The sequence below is a fragment of the Pituophis catenifer genome, unplaced genomic scaffold (genome assembly GCF_029215685.1).
Source record: "Pituophis catenifer annectens isolate HBS135680 unplaced genomic scaffold, rPitCat1.0.hap2 SCAF_3, whole genome shotgun sequence".
NCBI classification, from domain to species: domain Eukaryota; kingdom Metazoa; phylum Chordata; class Lepidosauria; order Squamata; family Colubridae; genus Pituophis; species Pituophis catenifer.
In genome coordinates this window covers 183,498,308-183,520,525 of record NW_027256883.1, presented here as the reverse complement: position 1 = coordinate 183,520,525, position 22,218 = coordinate 183,498,308, and the positions used below count along the sequence as shown (strand labels likewise).

The 22,218-nt window shown below is 37.8% G+C and overlaps 1 protein-coding gene across 1 annotated transcript; it reads right to left on the bottom strand.

Moving 5' to 3' along the window:
* Positions 1 to 757: 757 nt before the first annotated feature.
* CHMP4B (charged multivesicular body protein 4B) lies at positions 758 to 16,231 on the bottom strand. Its single transcript, XM_070941667.1, has 5 exons — positions 15,801 to 16,231; positions 12,014 to 12,191; positions 11,264 to 11,378; positions 8,881 to 9,007; positions 758 to 1,535 (listed from the first exon to the last, which is right to left on the bottom strand). The coding sequence occupies exons 1-5, from the start codon at positions 15,994 to 15,996 to the stop codon at positions 1,468 to 1,470; spliced, it is 684 nt and encodes a 227-aa protein (XP_070797768.1). The 5' UTR covers positions 15,997 to 16,231; the 3' UTR covers positions 758 to 1,467.
* Positions 16,232 to 22,218: the final 5,987 nt, after the last annotated feature.

Sequence of the window (22,218 nt, the reverse complement as noted above, 5' to 3'; positions counted from 1 at the left end):
CAATTGTGAGATGGATGGTATGCAGATACTTCCTTAAGCGATACCAAGAATGAAATTATCTGTTTTAGGGTTTTTAAAAACTGTATGCTGCTTCCAATAAAAACAAAGGAACGTTGCCTTTATTTCTACCTATCAGAATATTATCACTTCAATTATAGCTTGCTAAATTTTTCCAATTAAGGTTCTGGTGTACTCGAGAACAAAGAAACTGGCACGATTTGCCAGCATTAGGATAAAGCGTAATGCTTTGGGATTTGGTAGCACTTTGGTAAAGACTAAATGCATTTATGAAATGTGTGTGAACATCCACTGAGTTTCATATAAAAAAATGACATAAATGTAAAATATATGCATATACAAACTGAAAAATAATTTTTCATTATATTATTATGAAGGAATTGTTTTTTGATCTGACACCAAGTTTCTCTTAGACCTTGTTATGAAACCTCACATGGAAAAAAAGTTCAAAAGGTAGATAATCAGACACAGTAAACCATCCAGAATAGGTGAATTTCAAAACTTTTCCAGCAATACTACTTAATTCTGAAGTATATTTGTTTCTAGATTATTCTCTCTGAAAAATAAAAAAACGAAGAAAAGAAAAGCTTGTGGGAAGATACTTGGAATAGCTGTACGATATTTCTATCTCAAAAGCAGATATTTTGAGAATGATAAGGAAAAACTAAGAAATAAAACGGAAGAAAATCCAACGTTTTCCAAGTTTTTGTAATATATACACAAATAAACACATCATTCAGACAGTATGAAAATCAGTTTAATACAGTGCATTCATATTTAAAATAAATGTATGTTTGTTTCTGCATGGGCTATCGGTTGTCACAAATAGCAAACATCCAAGTGCTATATAGAAAAATGTACAGCTAGAACAGTAGTGTGAATTTATTTCCATAACAAAATAATTTACCATTCCAAACCCACTTCACCAATTAAAATGGGGAAAGTGACCAAGTTCAGTGTCATGATGAGAGGCATTTCAATGTTGCCAATATAAATACATACTTTAAAGTACTAAAAGCCTAATGCAATTGTACATCTAAACACAGTAAGCCAATAATGGCTTATGAGTTTTCATTTTGTAATGCTTTACAAGACTTCTAAATATTTCATCCAACTTAAGTTATCACTTTCACATCCCAAGTCTCAACATAGTCAGAATTCTGAAAGATGAGGATCCAGCAATGGCATTAGCTAAGTCCAGAAGCTGAATATTGGAGTGTTTGGCCAATAACATTTATTATTTAAAGGAATTCAACATTCCATAATACAGATGCCCTCCTTGGAAACTTTTGCTAACTTTGTTCAAACCATGCTCTGTAGAATGTAATTCCTAGTTTGGGGCTTAAAGAAATAAAAGACTTTGCGCTTAATGAAGTCTCCCAAGTATATGTGCACCTTCAGCAACAGGTGATCAGTCCCAATTATTTATCCAGCTCATTGCTAGTACAGTTACATGTTTTCAGCCCAGGCTTCAAGCTCTTTCATGTCATCATCCTCTTCCTCTTCTTTTTTCTTAGCTAGAAGCAAAGCACAATAGTACAGAATTAAACATTTTCCTTTCAATACTGATTTAATTACCACATAGTGCAAGGTATAAAAAACCCTCTAAGTTAGAAAAATCATTACTGCTATGCTGAATGAATGAAACTAGAAATTTATGGACTTCCGGTTTGCGAGCCTCGGCGACGGCGGTGTTTCTTTAAAGACCGCCAGCCCCGCCGCCTGTAGAGCCGCCCCGCGATCGAGGAGCGGCTCGAAAACTCCAAAATCTTGAAGATTGAAGGAGAAGAGATAGCAGGGTACAGGTTGAGCCCCTGTAACCCCCCAGGGAACTGTTTCTGGGGAGGAAACAGGCGTGGCTCCCTTCCAACCTGCTGAAACTCCGGGCGGCGTGGGACGTTTCTGCTAATTAGCAGAACAAGCCGGCAGCAGCAAACTTTTAAAGCGAAAGGAACTAATTTTAACAAACAACGGAAATATCAACTTGAATCCAGAAACTTGAAAACTGCAAGTATCAGTGCTTTGTTGACTTTCTAATTTAAAAGAGAAAGTGAGTGAGTGAAAGTGATTTGAAAAAAAATGGCGCCCAGCATTTGAGTTAACGAGCTAATGAAAGTGGATTTGTGAAGCCTTCCTGCTTTGTTACAAAGTTATAAAGCTGCTACAAAGTTGCTCTATCTAAAGAAAAAATTTCTTTTTCTAAAATTTGACTTTGTTTTACTTCAGCTTCACTTGATTAAATCTGGGGGACTTTTTTAGAAGCTTTTGTGGAAGAGGGAAAGGAAAAAGAACTTCCCTCTTTAGAAAAATTAGCTTACGTGGCACAATGGCTTCAAAGAAGCAGGAAGGGAAGGCATCAGGGGGGGGATCCCCCACACATAAACATCAAACGCAACTTCCCCCTGCTCAACAGTTACAAACTCAGAAAAAAGAACTTGATGTGGGAGATTTAAAAGACTTTATTTCTAAAACTTTGGATGAAAAATTTCAAGAATCTCAACAGGAAATAGATCATAAACTTCAAAAATCACATGAGGAATTTCTGCAGGAAATTAATGAAGTTAAAGATATGGTGAAGCAGAATCAAAATATGGTGACCAAAAAAATATCAGAAGTGGCGTCTGGCCTGGCAAATTTTATTGGGAAAGTTGATTTTAAAGTTGAAGAACTCAAATTAGAAGTTAATGTTAGGATGAAAGATAATGACTATAAAATTGAAGAAGCTGATAATAAAATGCAGAGAATTGAAGATGAGATTGTCATGATACAATTCCGGGCGATGGAATTTGCCATACGGCTTCGGGGAATTCGAGAGGAGGAGAGACAGGACTTGAGACAAGTTTGCTCTGAAGCCCTGGCTAAGATCTTACAAGTTAACCCTGATCTGGTATTTCACAAAATAGATAAAATTTACAGAGTGAACTCTTGGGTGGCCAGACAAAGACAACTGCCTAGAGATGTGGTCATATATTTTACTGAGAGAGAAATTAGAAATGAAATCCTCCAAAAATCTTTTCACACCTCTGTACAAGTGGGGGGCTCACGACTTGTAATTTTTAAAGAATTACCTCCTAAAATGCTGAAAGCTAGAAAAGAATTTGGTTTTCTTGTTAAGGAATTGAAAGACTTACAGATACCCTTCCGGTGGGATGCGCCAGCTGGGATAATTTTTAGATATAAGGGAGAAGGATATCGATTGAATACTGTGGAGAAGGCACAACATTTTTATAGTACTATTCTTAAGGAAAGAACACCATCTCCACGTACATCTACAGTTTTGGAGATTAAGGAGAGTCAAGAGAGGCAATTGGAAGAACAGCCTAAGCAGGAATTAGAAAATGTGCAAGGTGCAGAAGGAGGTTTTCTGAGTGAGCCCTTGCTGGATTCTTCTCCAATTTTGGATTTGATTCAGTTGACTGAAGTTAAAGATCAACGTATAACTAGAGCTCAATCCAAATTACTTAAACAAAAGCAACAACAACAACAGGAAAGACAAGACAAGAAGGCAGCAAAGAGTACCCCACAAGAGAGTGGAGCTATGGGAGGAGCAAGATCGAAGCTCTTGGATGACCTTCAAATATTTTGCTCTGCGCTCCAGAAACAGGCCGATGACCCTTAAGTGTTTATCTTGGAATGTTAATGGGTTGAATTCAGCACAGAAAAGGAAGAAACTATTTACATATTTGAAACAATTTAATAATGATATAATATGTTTACAAGAAACGCATATTACAACTCAAGATCAGAAATATCTGATAAATTCAAAATTAGGAGTACATTATATATCTTCAACTTCGCAGAAAAAGAATGGTGTGGTTATTTATGTAAATAAAAAGTTAACAGCAAAAGTTATAGAAGTAGATCAAGATGGTAGGTTTGTAGCAATTGAATTGCTTACAGCAAATGGTCAAATTCTTTTGATTGGAATTTATGCTCCCAACCAACAACAGGATTGTTTTTACAAGATGTTACATACTAAAATAGTGCAATGGGACTATAGATCTATTTTATTTATGGGAGATTGGAATGGAGTAATTGATTCTAAATTAGACAAAAAGAGCTTGGCAAAGTCTAGAATTAGACTACCGCAGACTTTTTTTGATTTGAAAGAAGATATGGAACTAAAAGATGTTTGGAGAATACATAATCCAAATGAATTGGATTACACTTTCTTTTCCGATAGACATAGATCCTTTTCTAGGATTGATTTTATCCTGTTGTCAAATGATCTACTTATTAAGACAAAAAGAACAAAGATTTTTCCAAGAACTTTGACTGACCATAGCCCTGTATGGATAGAAATTGAGATGGATAAGGTTGAGAGACGTTCTTGGAGATTAAATGAGAATTTGTTTAGATATGAAAAAAATACAATAGAACTTAAAAAGCATTTGAAAGAATTTTTTGAGATAAATTTGAATAAAGGTACCCCAATTGAAATTGTTTGGGACGCTAGTAAAGCTTATATGAGAGGGGTACTTATCTACATGAATTCTAAACATAGACTGTTCCGACAAAAGAAAAGATCTGAGTTGGAAATGGAAATAAAGAATAAGGAACAATTACTTATTAAAAACCCAACAGATGAAAGAATACGAAGTGCTATAAAACTTTTGAAAGACCAATTTCAAATGCTTATGGCGGAACAAGTTGCAACAAGTTTACAATACGCGAAGCATAATACATTTTGCAATGCCAATAAACCGGGCAGATGGTTGGCTTACACACTGAGGAAAAAACAAAGTATACGGACTATTGATAGTATTAATATTGGAGGGAAAGAAATTTTTCAACAAAAATTAATTAAAGAAGCTTTTGTGGATTATTATACTAAATTATATGCCAAAGAAGAGGTGCAGAATGGACTTATAGAAAAATATTTAAAGGATAAGAGAGTTACAAAAATTACTGATCAACAAAAGGAAAGAATGAATTATCCTATAACAGAGGAGGAGATAATAGCAGCAATTAAGCAGCTAAAAACAGCCAAAGCTCCTGGCACGGATGGTTTGACTGCAGTGTATTACAAAACTTTACAAGCTGAAATGGTGGAACAACTTAGAGATTTATTTTGCAATATTCAACAAGGGGGTAAAATACCCCCATCTTGGACAACTGCTTATATATCTCTGATACCAAAGGAACAAGTTGGTCCTAAAAAACCAGAGAACTACAGACCAATATCTCTTTTGAACACAGACTATAAAATTTATGCGAAGGTATTAGCCAACAGGTTGATGCCAGTAATCCAAAAAGTAATTCATGAGGACCAAGCGGGATTTATTGAGGGCAGATATATGAAGGATAATGTAAGGCAAGTAATAGACTTATTGGAATATCTTGATAAGAATAAACAGATTTCTGCAGTGCTGGTTTTTTTGGATGCGGAGAAAGCCTTTGATAGAGTGGATTGGAACTTTCTACTAAAGACTTTAAAAAAGATGGGCTTTGGGGACCAATTTATACAGTCGATTTCAGCAATTTATCAAGAGCAAAAAGCACAGATTATTATTAATGGAAGTTTGACGACAGAGTTTAAAATTGAAAAAGGAACAAGACAGGGATGTCCGTTGTCCCCACTTTTATTTATATTAACATTGGAAGTCTTGCTAAATACAATACGGGACTCAAAAATTTTGAAAGGTATAGTGATAAGGCAAGAGGATTATAGAATAAAGGCATTTGCAGATGATCTGGTTGTTACCCTATCACAACCAATGGAATCAATAATCCTGATGAACGACATTATACAAGACTATGGTAGAGTTTCAGGTTTTAAACTGAACTCAAAAAAGACTAAAATGATAGTTAAGAATATGACACAAGATCGTAAACACGAGCTTGAAAGGAGGGCAGGTTTTGAAATTGTACCTAAGGTAAAATATCTTGGAATTCAGGTTGCAGAATCAAATATGAAATTGTTTCAAAATAATTATGAGGTGTTGTGGCGAGAGGTTCAGAAAGACATGGAGACTTGGAAAAAGCTGCAACTGTCTTTACTTGGAAGAATAGCAGCAGTTAAGATGAATATTTTGCCAAGATTTCTGTTTTTGTTCCAAATGATTCCGGTGCTTAAAAGTGATAAACAACTGAAAGTCTGGCAGTCTGGTGTGAATAAGTTTGTCTGGAACGAGAAAAAGCCGAGAGTGAAATTGAAAATTATGCAAGATGTTCCAGAAAGAGGAGGCCTTAAACTCCCAAACCTACAGTTATATTATGATGCAGCAGCTTTAACTTTAACAAGTGACTGGTTTGGAAATAAAAAGGCTGGAATATTGAATGCAGAAAGTTTTGATCTTGAATTTGGATGGCATGCTTACTTATTCTATGAAAATAAAGTGGATAAAGTATTTAAAAGTCATATACTTAGAGACTCCCTGATGAAAGTTTGGAAGAAGCACCGACTCAAATGGGATTATAAAATACCGCTATGGCTGGATCTTGGTCATACCTTGTGGAATACAAATATAATGTCACTCGGGGGGTTTTTATATAAAGAGGTTCTTTTTACAGATGCGGGCAGATGGCAGCTGAAGACATTGCAGACACTGTTGGACGAAGGGATTAATTTAACCTGGTTACAATATAATCAATTACAAATGAGATGGAAAGAGGACCAAAAAACTGGTATTATGTTGCATGAGGAAGAATTGGTTAGACATATAAGAGAGAAAGGTCCAATGCATATTAAAAGGCTTTATAATGTTTTGTTAGAAAGAGATTCAGAAACGGAATTAGTTAAAGATTGTATGATTAAGTGGGCACAGAATTTTGAAGAACCAGTGATGCTGGAAACTTGGGAAAAAATTTGGGTTCAGAATGTTAAATTTACACAGTCGCAAAACCTGAGAGAAAATTTTTATAAAATGTTTTATAGATGGCATTTAGATCCTAAAAAGTTGTCATGTATGTACCCTAATGTTCAGCCAAAATGTTGGAGATGCGAATGTTTGGATGCTACGTATTATCATGTATGGTGGACCTGTAGGAAAGTTAAGGCTTTTTGGATAAAAATTTGGTGGGTCATGCAGAATGTTTTGAAGAAAAAAATTCAATTTTCTCCACAATTGTTTTTATTGGGTATAGTTAAGGGTTTTACACGGGGTGAAATAAAACTAATATTGTATATGATAACAGCAGCAAGATTGTTGATAGGTAAATACTGGAAGAATGAAGCTTTGCCTACTATCGAGGAATGGACTTTGAAGATGGCCAGTTTTGCAGAGATGGCGAAGATTTCAGCGTATTTAAAAGATTGTTCACAAGAGACTTATGAATGGGAATGGAAAAGGTGGATAGAATATGTTCAGAACAAATACCAAACTAGAAAGTATCAAATAGCTTTTATTTGAAAATAATGTATTAGAAATATTTTAATGTAAAGAGACAAAGAGGAAAAATTATATAGGGGGAGGGATGGGTTCAGGTTTATTTATTAGTGTTATTAGTTATGAGTATGTAATAGGGAAGTCTGGGGGGGGAGGGTTAGGGAGGGTTAGGGAGGATGGGAAGTTTGGGGAGGGTGGTGGGGGGGTGAAAAAAGGGGTGAAAATGTAATTGTAAAACTTTTGCAATAAAAAAAAAAAAAAAAAGAAACTAGAAATTTATGCATAACTTGTTGTTAAATCAAGCAGAAATATAATATGAAATTACACACGTCAGAGAAAAAAATTGTCAGAGAAAAAAACGTAAGGTCTCGCTACCTGTACTATAACAAATGTTTTATGTTATGCAGTCTACAATGAGTTTATATTTCCAAGAACCATTTAATGACGTATCAACCTTTTTGTCATGTACAGTCACAATTTGTAATATTGTCCTAATCTCAAATTTCCACCATGTAGTTTATAACATTAGATCAATCAGAATAGAGCTGCAAGGGACCTTGGAGATCTTCTAGACCAACCCCATGCTCAAGCAGAAGATCCTATACTATTTTAGACAAATTACTAACAAGCCTCTTCTTAAAAACCTCCAGTGATGAAGTACCCTTTCTCCTTAATTCCAGGTTGCTTCTCTCCTTGACTAATTTCTATCCATTGTTTCTTGTCCTGCCCTCTGGTGCTTTGGAAAATAAGTTGATCCCCAGTTCTTTGTGGCAGCTACCTCAAATACTGGAATACTGCTATCATGTCCCCCCTACTCTTTCCTTTCTCTAGACTAGCCAAACCCAAACCCTGCAGCCGTTCTTCATATTCTTTAGTCTCCAAGCCTTTAATCATCTTAGTTGCTCTTCTTTGCACTTTTTCCAAAGTCTCAACATCTTTTTTGTAATGTGGTGACTAAAACTGGATGTAGTATTCCAGGTGTGGCCTTACTAAGACTTTATAAAGCAGTACTAATACTTCATGTGATTTAGATTCTATATCTGTTTTTATACAACCAAGGATTGTATTAGCTTTTTTGGCTCCTGCCACACACACTGCTGGCTCATGTTTAAGTGATAGTCCACTAGGACTTCAAGATCCCTCTCACAGTTACTGTTTTTGAGCCAGGTTTCGCCTAATCTATGCTTGTATCTTTGGTTTTTCCTGCCCAGGTATAAAAACTTGCTTTTCTCCACATTAAATTTCATTTTGTTGGATAGGGCCCATTGTTCAAGTCCGTCAATATCTTTTTGGATCCTGAGATTGTCTTCTGGGGTGTTGGCTATTCCTGCCATCTTAGTGTCATTAATATGTATTTTTATAGTTCTATAAAACTGTTATTGGAAAAGAGGTCAGATATTCCTATAAAACAAACACATTTTAGATGTAGGTGCGGCAAGATATTTTAAAAAAATTAATTATGCAAATGGAGCATATATGACTATGTTTGTAAAGCAACTGCATTCGTCATAAAACATCACTTTCCAACATTTACCAGGCTTTGAAGGTAAAGCTATAGAGGGCACATTGGGTAGTGGAACATTCTCTGGACCACTGATTTCCAACAGATTTTTATCCAATTCTTCCTGCTCTAATTCTTCTAATTCAGCCATCAGCTCATCCTGTAATGGAACAAGTGAGAAAAATTTTCATTGCTTGTATTAGTATCTGTAATCACATTTACTAATATTGTATTATGAGAAAAATAGTTTTAATATATTTTTATGAACCACTGGGTGTAACTGGATTTTCTCAGAGTCTCACCATTTAGAATAGAATAACAGAGTTGGAAGGGACCTTGGAGGTCTTCTAGTCCAACCCCCTGCCCAGGCAGGAAACCCTACACCACTTCAGACAAATGGTTATTCAACATCTTAAAAATTTCCAGTGTTGGAGCATTCACAACTTCTGCAGGCTAGTTGTTCCACTTATTTGATTTGAGCACCATCCAGCTCCACAGTAATCAGGGTGGATAAAAATCAATGATTTTTTTTATTTTTGAATTTTTGATTTAAATCGGATTTTTTTTATTTAAATCGGATTTTTTTGATTTTTATCGAATTTATTTTAATAAAAAACTTTGGGGGTAAAAATCTATCGTAAGATAGTTTTCTATTTAAGATACATAAATAATTTAGTTTATTCAGCATGGAATGGAGCTTAGTTATGTAGCATGAGGCTGTATATTCTGCAACATTGGGACTATCGGTGAGTCAACAGTGGGTCAAAGGAGTAGCAGAGATGACAGTTGCTCTTTAAAAATTATGATTTAAATCGAGTTGATTTAAATCAAGCCTTTTTACTAGTGATTTAAATCATGATTTAAATTGTGATTTAAATCAACTCTATTTAAATCAAATCCACTCTGACAGTAATTCAGGGCAACTCCCAATATAAAATAACAATTTATTTTCAGTTATTTATTTATAACATTTATTGGCCATCCATCTTACCACAGGGCAACTCTGGACAGCTTACAATCATAAAAGATAAAAATTATATATACTAAAAACATAAAGTTAATTCAAGCCAAACACTACAGTTCAATTAAAGGTGAGGAGACCAGGAGCAGAATGGGGGAGGAGATGAGATCAGCCACTTCCACTATTATGCTCCCACATTGGAGCCCCAAGATAACTGGAAGAGCCAGGCCTTTAGGCTCTTACAGAAGGTCAGAAGGGTTGGAGCCAACCTTACTCCAGGAAGCAAGATGTTCCAGAGAGCAGGCATAATGGCGGAGAATGACCTTCTTCTGGATCCCACCAGCCAGAATCCTCGAACTGACAGGACCAACAGCATGCTTCCTCTGCTGGCATGGGTGGGGAGGGCCGATCCCAGTGGAATGAGACAGTCCCTCAAGTACCCTGGATCCATGCTATAAAGAGCTTTAAAGATGATTATCAACACTTTGAATTGCACTCGGAATGCAGTTTGTGAAGCTCTGGTGTTACATGGGTTATTGTTTGGGCCCCAAGAACTATTTGTGCTGCTGCACTCTACGTTAGCTGTAGCTTCCAAATGCTCTTCAAGAATAGTCCCATATACAGTGCATTAAAATAGTTGTACATTGTGAGATGATTAGGTCCTAAATGATTGAGTGCAGGGACTCCTGATCCAGCAAAGGCTGCAACTGGTGCACAACCTGAAGTTGTGCAAAGGCTCTCCTAGCTGCGACTGCCACCTGCTCTTCGAGGAGGAGTTGTGAGTCCAGGACAACCTTCAAGTTGCAGATCAGACCCATTTAGGGCAGTGCCACCCCATCCAGAGTGGGGTGCACCCAAAGCCATTCAGTCTTGCCAGTCTTGCCAGGGTTCAGTCAAAGTCTCCCCCATCCAGGCCCCCAGAGCCTCCAGGAAGCCCGAGAGGGCAGCAACAGCATCACATGCGTCACCAAGTGTGGAAATATAAAGTTGGGTATTGTCAGCGTACTGCTGATATCTCAACCCATGGTGACAGATTATTTTACCCAGAGGCTTCATCAAGTTGTTAAAAAGAAATGGAGAAAGTACCAAGTCCTGTGGCATACAACAAGATAACTGTCGAGAGAGACTTCCCACGCCCTATTAACTCCAAGCGACACTGGCCATGGAGAAAGGAGACAAATCAGCACAAAACCAGCCCTAGACCCTGTAGCCAACCCAAAACCATGCCATGTTGGATGGTATTGAAGACTACTGAAAGGTTAAGAAGAGTGAGGATGGTTTAACAGTCGTGGTTCTTAACAGTTGACCACATCATCATGTCCAATGTTTTCTAAACCATCATAATGCATTACTCATGAGTAATTAGCCCTCTATTACAGCATTTTAAATCACTGAGCTTCCTAACCACTGCATGTCTGACACAGAATGAAATTATTTTTAGTTATTTATTCTTACGTCATCAAATTCTTCACCAATTCCTACAGGTTTGGAGATAGCGGTTGAAATTTCATCAGCTAACTCTTGCTGTTCTGCAATATCTTGCATGAGTTCATCTACTTTGTCAATATCCCTGTAAGAGACAAATTTGGTAAGTTTCATCCATTCAGGTAATATCTTGGAGATCAATTAAAACTACTAGGCATTTCTGGAAACCTATATGGAACTCATTTCAACACTGATTTAATTTAAATTCTTTTAATTTAATTTAAATTCTTTTAATATTAGACTTAACAATTTATGAAGATGAGTTACTATAATTATTTGCAACACAATAAGGATTTATTCCAGTTAGAATTTAAACTGAGATCAAAGTAGCAAAATGCTTTTTATGCTACATGAAAAATTATTTCAGTATACAAAGTAGAATCCATTTATGAATAATCACAGAAATGAGCTATAATTAGTGTTCCAATTTTTCCAAAATAAAGGAATTGGTAATTATTAAGCAAAATTGGTATTTCTTTGCCTTATTCAATAATGCTGCATGTTAATAATTTCACCATGCTTTATAGTACTCAGACGCTTGGGGGAGATCTGAATTCTAAGACTTGTGATCTGTTCTTTCTGGATCAATTTTGAAATTTTTAAAAAGCTGATTTTTTTTGACAATGGTCAAAAATGCACCAATTAAACACAAAACACTGCAGATCCTAATCATTGCTTTGTAATCATCCTTCCAGAAAACCAATGAGAAGGATATCTTACATGTTATCATGAGCAGCTTTCATTGCTTTTGCAGCAAAGCCCATATTCTTGAGCACTTCAGTGTTGGTATTAGCATTTTCCAAGGCTTCCCTCTGGAACTCAATCGTGGAAAGTGTGCCATCTATTTGAGCAAGTTGCTTTTCATATCTCTTCTTTCGTTTTAGAGCTTGGAGTGCAGCTGGATAAAAATAACACAAAGCATGATTGATATATAATGTGCCTCTACAACTGTTTCTACTAGAATGCTACCCAGAATATAAAACCACTTGAAATGTGTGCTCACAATTACTTCTCTTTATTTTGCTCCAAACTTCAAAATTAACATTATTATTACCAACAGATACTCTTTCCTAGGCAAATAAATTGTATTTATTAACTCTAAATCTAACTCGAGGATAAAAACCCACCAGATCAGATTCATAGAGTTACTGGTGTTTATGGAAAGTACAAATGGACTTGGACAAAGATGAAAAGAACTTCATGAGAAGAGACAATGATACCAGAAGAAAATAGGAATTAGAATTCTAACTATGGGACCTAAGGATAGCTGGGAGGAGGCTGTCATTTACTTGAATCTCTCATTAAATTCCATCAAAATCTTAACTTACACTACACCATCAACCTTAGTTCTGACCTATTTATAGAACAAGTTCACTTTCTTAACATTACAAAAAATTACACAATAGACAATAAACACCATATTATACAAGAAACCCACAGATCATAATGCACAGCCACATGCTTCCAGCTTCCATTGAGAAAACTAACAAGTATTATTTATCAGTAGAATCTATGCATTTGCTCTGAGATGCTCAACTGATGAAATTAAGCCAGGCTTTTGGGAGACTGAATTACACAATCAAATCAGTAAGCAATCAATAAAGTCACATCAATTCCCAGGAAAGACAAATTAAAAGAGAGCAAAAAAACCTAGAACAGGTCATTAGTTGTCACAATTCACAGTTAAAGCCATTCAAGCACATTATTAATATATAACCCATGCTACAATCCAAATGATACTGCACTTTCTCAGGCATTGAGTGACAGCCATTGCTTGCATATAAACAACCCCTAAAGTGAAATAGATTCTCAGAAAAACATTAAAACAACAATGTTAGGCATGGAACCAGAACCAGCAAAAAATCCAGATATCTAATTTATTCCCTAGATGTATACTTTCATAGAATCATAGAGTGGAAGGGACATTATCATTATCATATCCACCCTACTCTACACTGCAAGATGCACTATATCAATTTTGTAAATGACTATCAAACCTCTATTTGAAAATCTCCAGTGAAAGGGAAGAAGTCCATGTAGTGACTTAGTCTATTGACTGGAATTCTTACCATCAAAATATTCTTCCTAATGTCCACATCCTTGAGGTTTCATCCTATTAGTCCTACCTTGTGGAGTTTATAAGTCTGAACCCTCTACAACACGACTTCCCTTTCTGGGTTCAAGACCCGAGCGCCATGTAATTGGATGAATCCCTGTTACCTGCCCCAGCTCCTGCCAACCTAAACAGTTTGAAAGCATGCAAATGCAAATAGATAAATAAGTATCACTTATTTGGTGAGAAGGTAACAGTGTTCTCAGCATAGAGTCATGCTGGCCACATGATCAAATGTCTTTGACAATGCTGGCTCCCTCAGCTAAGAAATAGAGATGAGCACCGCCCCCCAGAGTCATACATGACTGGATAGAGGAAACTTTTACCTTTACTTATGACAGGATTCAACTTTAACTTATCAATGTGAAATTAAATTGCAGGTCATTCTTACTAAGCCACAGAATACATGTAGGCCTCAAATAGGAATAAGGAGGCAACCCAAGTTGAGCAGAGACATACAAAATATTGTATAATTTCACATGAATCCAAAGTATTCCCTTAGTACAGGGATGCCCAAACCCTGGGCTGCACAAGCCATCGCTTGCACAAATAGAACTGCACTCACAAACATGCTCACCCGTTGCTCCTGCGGTACCATCTCCTCCCCCCACCCCACCGCTGCCAGCTCACAAAGCCAGACAAGTTGGGGACCGCTGCCTTAGTTGCCCACTCAGGCTATTTCAATACCTGATCCCCATACCATAGCAGAATTTAATTTGGGAGGAAAAGTAGGGAGAGATATATTATTGGAAAGAATTGGAATAGACAAATTAGTAATTTCAATTTGCATGTGCACCTATTATTTATTTTTTATCATGCATTTATTTATTTATTTTTTATTTATCAATCAATCATATTTCTATGCCGCCCACTCTCCAAGGACTCTGGGCGACTTACACCAAAGACAGTATACTAAATAGCATATTGCCCCCAACAATCTGGGTTCTCGTTTTACCCACCTATTTATTTTTTATAAATAACTGAAAGTGATGAACATATCTAACACTCCTTCCTCCTCCTATTTTCCCACACCAACAACCTTGTGAGGTGGGTTGGGTTGAGAGAGAGTGACTGACCCAAAGTCACCCAGCTGGCTTCATGCCTAAAGCAAAACTACAACTCCCAGTCTTCCAGGTCCTAGCCTGATGCCTTAACTCAACCGGCTTAATACTTCGGAATTAATATGGTCAAAAATGGGATGCCACCAATGCTGAGAGACAAATCAATTAAAAGCATTATAAAATGGTTGATTACATACTGTACTGTACATCTAAAAGATTCTAAAAATCCAAAGTGTGTGTGTGTGTGTATTACAACTCCACACAATATTCCCCAGACACCTGTTGTGCCATGGATGCTACCGGAGTGGGAGGGAAGCCCCTTCAAAATTATTTGAACATCCAACTCATGATACTATTGATATGTTAATAAAGGAACCATTCCAAATAGGGTGCTTTTCATTAAGAGACTTACACCTTACAATCAAAGGTTGCTCCCTCAATCACGGATTTCAGAAACGGTAGAAACTTCTCTTAAAAATTCTGCTCTTCTGTGCTGATGTTGGTACATTTTGCTTCTGCAATCATTCTTGATCACACCCATTCCATCACATAACTTGTGAGACCAAAGGGGCAGCTGGCCACAACGTCCACAATTCTGAACCTACCTATAGAAGCACATGTTTACTCACCTACCTGTAAAAGAACATATTTACTCACCTACCTATAGAATCACAGGTTTACTCACCTACCTATAGAAGCACAGGTTTACTCACCTACCTATAGAAGCACAGGTTTACTCACCTACCTATAAGATGCATAGGTTTACTCACCTACCTATAGAAGCACAGATTTACTCACCTACCTATAGCAGCACAGGTTTACTCACCTACCTATAGAAGCACAGGTTTACTCACCTACCTATAGAAGCACAGGTTTACTCACCTACCTATAGAAGCATAGGTTTACTCACCTACCTATAGAAGAATGTTTACTCACCTACCTATAGAAGCACAGATTAACTCACCTACCTATAGCAGCACAGGTTTACTCACCTACCTATAGAAGCACAGGTTTACTCACCTACCTGTAAAAGCACAGGTTTACTCACCTACCTATAGAAGCAGATTTACTCACCTACCTATAGAAGCACGTTTACTCACCTACCTATAAGATGCATAGGTTTACTCACCTACCTATAGAAGCACAGATTTACTCACCTACCTTATAAGATGCACAGATTTACTCCCGAGCAAACACACAGAATACGACCCACCTTTTACCACCCTCCCCGCTCGCTCGACCATCCAAGGAGGGCGTTCAAATTCACCTCATCCGAGTCCACCCACAAACGCGAGATGGGATTCCTCCACGGGCTCCGATCAGCCGGACTCACCGCGCTTATTCTTGGTGCCGTGTTTGCGGGCCGCCAACAGCTCCTGTTCGATCTTCTCTTCCAGGAACTCCTGTTTTTTACTCAGCATGTCCTCGGTCTCTTTAAGCCTCTGGATGGCCTCTTGGGGAGAAGGGCCCTTCCCGCCGCCTTTCTCCCCCGGGCCGATCCCGAACAACTTCCCCAGCAGCCCCGACATGGCTGGACCTCGCGCGAGGAGAGGCACCGACCGACAACCCCAGCCCGGAGGAAGTAAGGAAAAGAGGGGAGGGGAGGGAGGAGGCTCCCCCGAGGATGATGCCGGTTGCTCTGAGGAGGTGCAGAAGTGGACGTGGCGGCGAATGGGGATCCCTGCGGTCCCCTCAAACCGTCAACCGGGTTAGTTGGCCGCACAGGCCCAAGGCCCGACAGTGACCCCTCTCTTACGCCACCAGTCCTCGGCAGCGCATCAGCCCCGAGCGCCCCCACCCCACCCCCACCCCCACGACTGACTCACGGTCCGGAGTAAAACCGCCCACGATCCCATACGTCACTCGTAGAGCTATGGCAACAGCGGTAACCCCGCCCACCTCCGTCTTTCCCCCCCCCACCCCTCACTCGGCTCAGTGGGTGTAAATAATCAGCAAAGGCTGCCGGGAGTTGTAGTGTTGCTCGAAAAAAAGGACGCTATTGTATAAAATGTGCTTAGAAGCAGGGGTGGGCAACTGTGGCCCTTTTACAACCTGTGGACTTCAGCTCCCAGAATTCCTGAGAAAGCCAAGCTGGCTCAGGAATTCTGGGAGTTGAAGTCCACAGGTCATAAAGGGGCCATATTTGCCCACCCCTGGCTTCGAGCAGTGTTTCTCAACCTTGGAAGCTTGAAGATGGGTGTTGCTCGGAAAAAAGGACGCTTTTTGCATAAAATGTGCTTACAGCAGGGGTGGGCAAATGTGGCCCTTTTATAACCTGTGAACTTCAACTCCCAGAATTCCTGAGACAGCCAAGCTGGCTCAGGAATTCTGGGAGTGGAAATCCACAGGTCATAAAGGGGCCATATTTGCCCACCCCTGGCTTAGAGCAGTGTTTCTCAACCTTGGTAACTTGAAGATGGGTGGACTTCAACTCCCAGAATCTCCCAGCCAGCAGCGCTTAGAGCAGTGTTTCTCAACCTTAGTAGCTTGAAGATGGGTGGACTTCAACTCCCAGAATCCCCCAGCGCTGGCTGGGGGATTCTGGGAGTTGAAGTCCACCCATCTTCAAGCTACCAAGGTTGAGAAACACTGGCTTAGAGGTACAGTTTCATCAGTTCCTGAGTCGTCGTAATAGTTTCATCCATAAAAATCGTTGATTAGTAGCCTCATTTTTTATGTATACATTTTGAAACTCAATACACGCAGCAGCCAGATATCACAACGTGCTTCAAAGAGGGTTTTTTTTAAAAAAAACGGTGTTTGTTCAAAAGACTGACTTTTTTTATCCCCTGAGGCTTGAATACTATTTTAAAAAGAAAGAAAAAACTGATGCTCTAGTCTTGATGCTTATGTCTTGGTGCCCTTGCTTGCTCTGCATCTTTTCTAGACTGTTTCATTGGTTTTAACGCAAGGGTTTCCAAACATGGTTTCTTGCCCTTTTCATTCGACTATCACATGACTTATGAGAATATGGATTTTTAAAAATCTTTTAGCCTTCAATCAACAAGGGGCTAGTTTGTTGGTATGCTCTGATGTTCTGCCATCAACTCTGCTTCAGAGATCAAGATTATCTTCATTGAGTTTACTGTACTATATTACTGTATAGTCCAATAGAAATGAAAAATGATAATCGGCTGACTAGTGTGGTACACACTTTATCCATTGATATCTATGCTGTGTAAATCTTATCAGGAAGATCTGATGAATATTATGTATATTTTTCATGTATGTATGTTTTTTGTTCTGTCAAACCATACACCAGTGGAAAATTAGCTAGGTTTTCAACTATTCCTTCTAACCACTCGTCAACAAATTGCTAGTTACTTTGTATGCTTTATTTATCAATGTTTGCAAAATAGCCTGCTGATTTTAAGTTATTTTGGCTGTGGTCTCTATAGCTGCCTTTGTGCTGACTTTAGGCCATGAGTAGGTGAATATCAATCAAATCATGAGAAATTTATCACTATTACAGACATTCAATTGTCTGTAATTTTGAATTTGATATCAAAACTATCACTGAAAAATAGTTATTGTAACATCATCCCTAATAACTGCAAGACTTGCAGACAGTAGTTGTGAAAGAGAACAATGACCCCAGATGTTCTCTGCTGACTTTCTAGTGTCCAACTGACAAAGCTGCTTTCCTACAAATCCAATAGGCAGAGAGGTGTCATATCCGTAGACTAAGTTGGCAATATGTAACCCACTGTTTTCCAGATGTTTTAATCAACTCTCACAATCACTAGTAGGCTGGTTAGTGTTAAAGTCTAAAACACATAGAAAACGCCAGCCTAAATTGTTTCCACAAGGCCAAACAACAGATTCACCTCATACAGAGCAAGCTTGAAATGGCTCAGGAGCCTGTTCTTTTCAGTGTGAGGAGAAGGAAAAACTTGATGCAAAGTGGAATTGGTTCTTTTCTTCTCAGGTTGGTTAAGGGGAATGATACAAAGGATCAAGTACTGAAATACTCATTGTATTTTAAAATGTTTTAAACAATAATGAATTTTAAAAACATTTTATAAAAGATTGGTTTTTTTCAATTCAGAATAAAACTGGAAGTGACCTTGGAGGTCTTCTAGTCCAATGCCCTGCTCAAGCAGGAGACTCTACACCATTTCAGACAAGTGGTTGTCCAGTCTCTTCTAAAAAACTTCCAGTGATGAAGCACCCACAACGTCTTATGGCAATCAGTTCCATTGGTTAATTGTCCTCACTGTTAGAAAGTTTCTCCTCTATTCCAGGTTGCTTCTCTCCTAAATTATTTATTTTATTTTTTATTTATTTTTATTGAATTTGTATACCGCCCTACTCCCGAAGGAGAGTAGTTTCCATCCATTGTTTCCTGTCCTGCCGTCTGGTGCTTTTGAAAATAAGTTGACCCACTCTTCTTTGTGGCAGTCCCTCAAATATTGGAAGTGCTATCATGTCGCCCTTATTCCTTCTTTTCTCTATTTATTTATTTATTTATTTTATTTATTAAATTTTTATACCGCCCTTCTCCCGAAGGACTCAGGGCCGTGTACAGCCATATTAAAACAACATATACCCACACAATTTAAAAACAATTTAAAATATATTAAAAATTTGGCCCTTACATTAAAAATTACAAACACCCAATTTAAAATTCATTTTCTAAACCAGCCTGGCCTGTCGAAATAGACTAGATTAGTCATACCCAATCCCGAAACCGTTCTTTATATGTTTTAGTCTCCAGGCCTTTAATCATTTTAGTTGCTCTTTTCTGCACTTTTTCCAAAATTTCAACATCTTTTTTGTAATGTGGTGACTAAAACTGGATGCAGTATTCCAGGTGTGGTTTTAGTAAGGTTTTATAAAGTGGTACTAATAATTCAGGTGATTTTGATTCTATGTTTATATCACCAAGAATATATTAGCTTTTTTGGCTGCTGCCGCACTGTCAGCTCCTGTTTAAGTGATTGGCCACTAGGACTCCAAATTACTGTTTTTGAGTCAGATTTTGCCTGATCTTTACTTGTACCTTTGGTTTTTCCTACCTAAAGTGTGAACCTTGCTTTTCTCCACATTAAATTTCATTTTGTTGGATAGGGCCCATTGTTCAAGTCTGTCAAAATCTTTCTGGATTCTGAGCTTGCCTTCTGGCTATTCTGAGCTTGGCTTCTGACACTAAACTGGCTATTCCTGCCAGTTTAGTGTCATATGCAAATTTGAAGAGTTCCCCTTCTATTCCCTCAAAGTCATTTATGAAGATATTGAGAACACTGGGCCTAAGACAGAACCTTGTGGTACCCCATTGCTAATAAGGACTACTTATTGAGTGTGGTTCATCAGCCAGTTACAAATCCATCTGGTGGTGATACTGTCTATGCCACATTTTTCTCACTTACCAAGAAGTAGATTGTGGTGTACTTTGTTGAATGCCTTACTAAAGTCTAAGTATACTGTGTCCACAGCATTTCACCGATCTACTAATTTAGTCACTTTGTCAAAGAATGAAATAAGATTGGTTTGGCATGATCTGTTTTTAACAAACCTGTGCTGGTTTCTAATTATAACTATATTTATTTCAAGATGTTCATAGATCTGTTTTTTTATTAACTTTTACAGTATCTTTTCATGTATTGATGCTAGGTTGATTGATCTGTAGTTTCCTGGGTCTGTTCTTTTCTCTCTCCTTTTTTGAAGATAGGAACCATATCAGCCCTTTTCCAATCCTCAGGTACTTCCCCGGTACTCTAGGATTTTTGAAAGATATGATAAAGTCTGAGATAACATCTGCCAGCTCCTTCAGAATTCTGGGATGTAATCCGTCAGGTCCCAGTGAATTATATTCATCAAGATCAGACAGGTGTTCTCTTACCATTTTCTTGCTTATTTTAATTTTTATTTCTAGTCTGTCTGTTACTATTATGTTTTTGGTACGTTGGGCTATAGTTACTTTTTGGGTGAAGAGTGGTGCAAAGAATGAATTAATTCATTAATAACAGATTCAGATTGGGCATAATCTGATACCAATAATAATTTAGGTTGAATGTGTTTGGTCTTCAACCACCATTTTGGGTTGACATTAACCTGTAGATCTTGTGCTGATGGCTTAAATGTTTCACTTGATTTTGGATCGCTTGTTCTTCCCAATCTCATTTTTGTAATACTGAATCTGGAGAATTCAAAAGGATACATACTCCTTTGGATCATTTTGGTCAGTCCTAATAACACTATTGCCAACTATGAATATTAAAACAGTGAGGAGGATTGGAGCATCTTTCTAATAACAAGAAGTAGCTAAGACTTGGGGGCAGGGGATTAATACAGCACATAATGGAAGGCAATTGTCTACAATATGGAGAAAACCAAGAATATTCTAATAGCGCTTTCAAAGGACAGGAAGACTTAAGGAATGGATTTGCAACCAATTTCAGAGAAACAGGTGTAATGCTTCTGCCAACACAAAATTGCCTCAGGACATACTGATCATTGCTAGTTTACACAGTTTTAATTCCAAGAGATTGTATCTCTGTATATTTTTTGGTCAGGTGTTGCAGGCACCAATAACGGGAGATTTACTCTTAATATTTAATTATGGTGATGAGCAGCTATCCTACCATGACTAAGGATTGAAAATGCCATTTCAAAAAAACCTAATGTAAAAAAAGAACACTCCATGGCCAGGCAGACTAGCCTTGATTTATACACATCACTTCATCAAAAGGCAACTGCAGGCAACAGGACGTAGTAACAACAAAATTATAATGTTATTTTTGGTAACAAGGTAATTGAGAAAAATATATTTAGTAATCCCGCCCCCTCAGCAAATGTTACTCAACTGTATCGGGGAGGGGGGAAACCTTAGAAAAATGTTTTCCTTAAAGGAAGCCCAAGGAACTATACAACTGACAAGAATTATGCAATATCTGAAAATCTGTAATGCTGAAATAGAGATAATTTTATTCTGTGACATAATGAATTTTACTGAGAAAAACGTTGACATAGGCTTATCACCTGTGCTGGAAGTACAACCTTGGTTTTTTGAGAAATCTAGAGGCAAATTACTGCAGCTAAAACTTTTGAGACCACATAGGCAACTTATATCACGTCTCTGTATTTTCTTCACAGTCCTTGTGCAAACAGCAATGGGCATATGGAAGCCAGATCAATGGAGATGCCTAATGAAGATGCCAGCCCCTTATGTTCTTGGTATTCTAATGAGCAATGATAATTGAAAATAAGGATTCACTTTCAACAGACGGATATGGTACACTCTTGAAATGTGAGTTGTAAACAATGTGAAACAAGTATGGGTGTTAGGTCTGCATATGCATGAAACTCAAGAGGTTGCAATTCTATGTATCTTTAAATGGAACTATAGTATTCTACTAAATTAGAGGGGCTTACATATGAGTATATTGATGTAAGCTGGACCCACACATCACACTAAATTGTGTACCATATCATAGATTTTTTTGTTTTTGCTTAGTGTGTTGTGTTACCTAGCTAGTTGGGACCACCAACTTGGTCATTATGTAAAGTTGTCACTAAGTGAAAAATCAAGTGACTGCAATTGTACTTATAATTTTATACAGGACAATGCAAACCAACTATAATGGCAAATACTGACTGACTGATTGACTGACTGACTGACTAAAGTTTGTAAATATGGGCAATGGTCCCAAAGTTACCTTTTCAGTACTATTGTAACTGTGAACAGTCATTGACTCAGGCAGTCACTAATCAAGGACTACTTATAGTCTGACACATTACTTAGACAAACC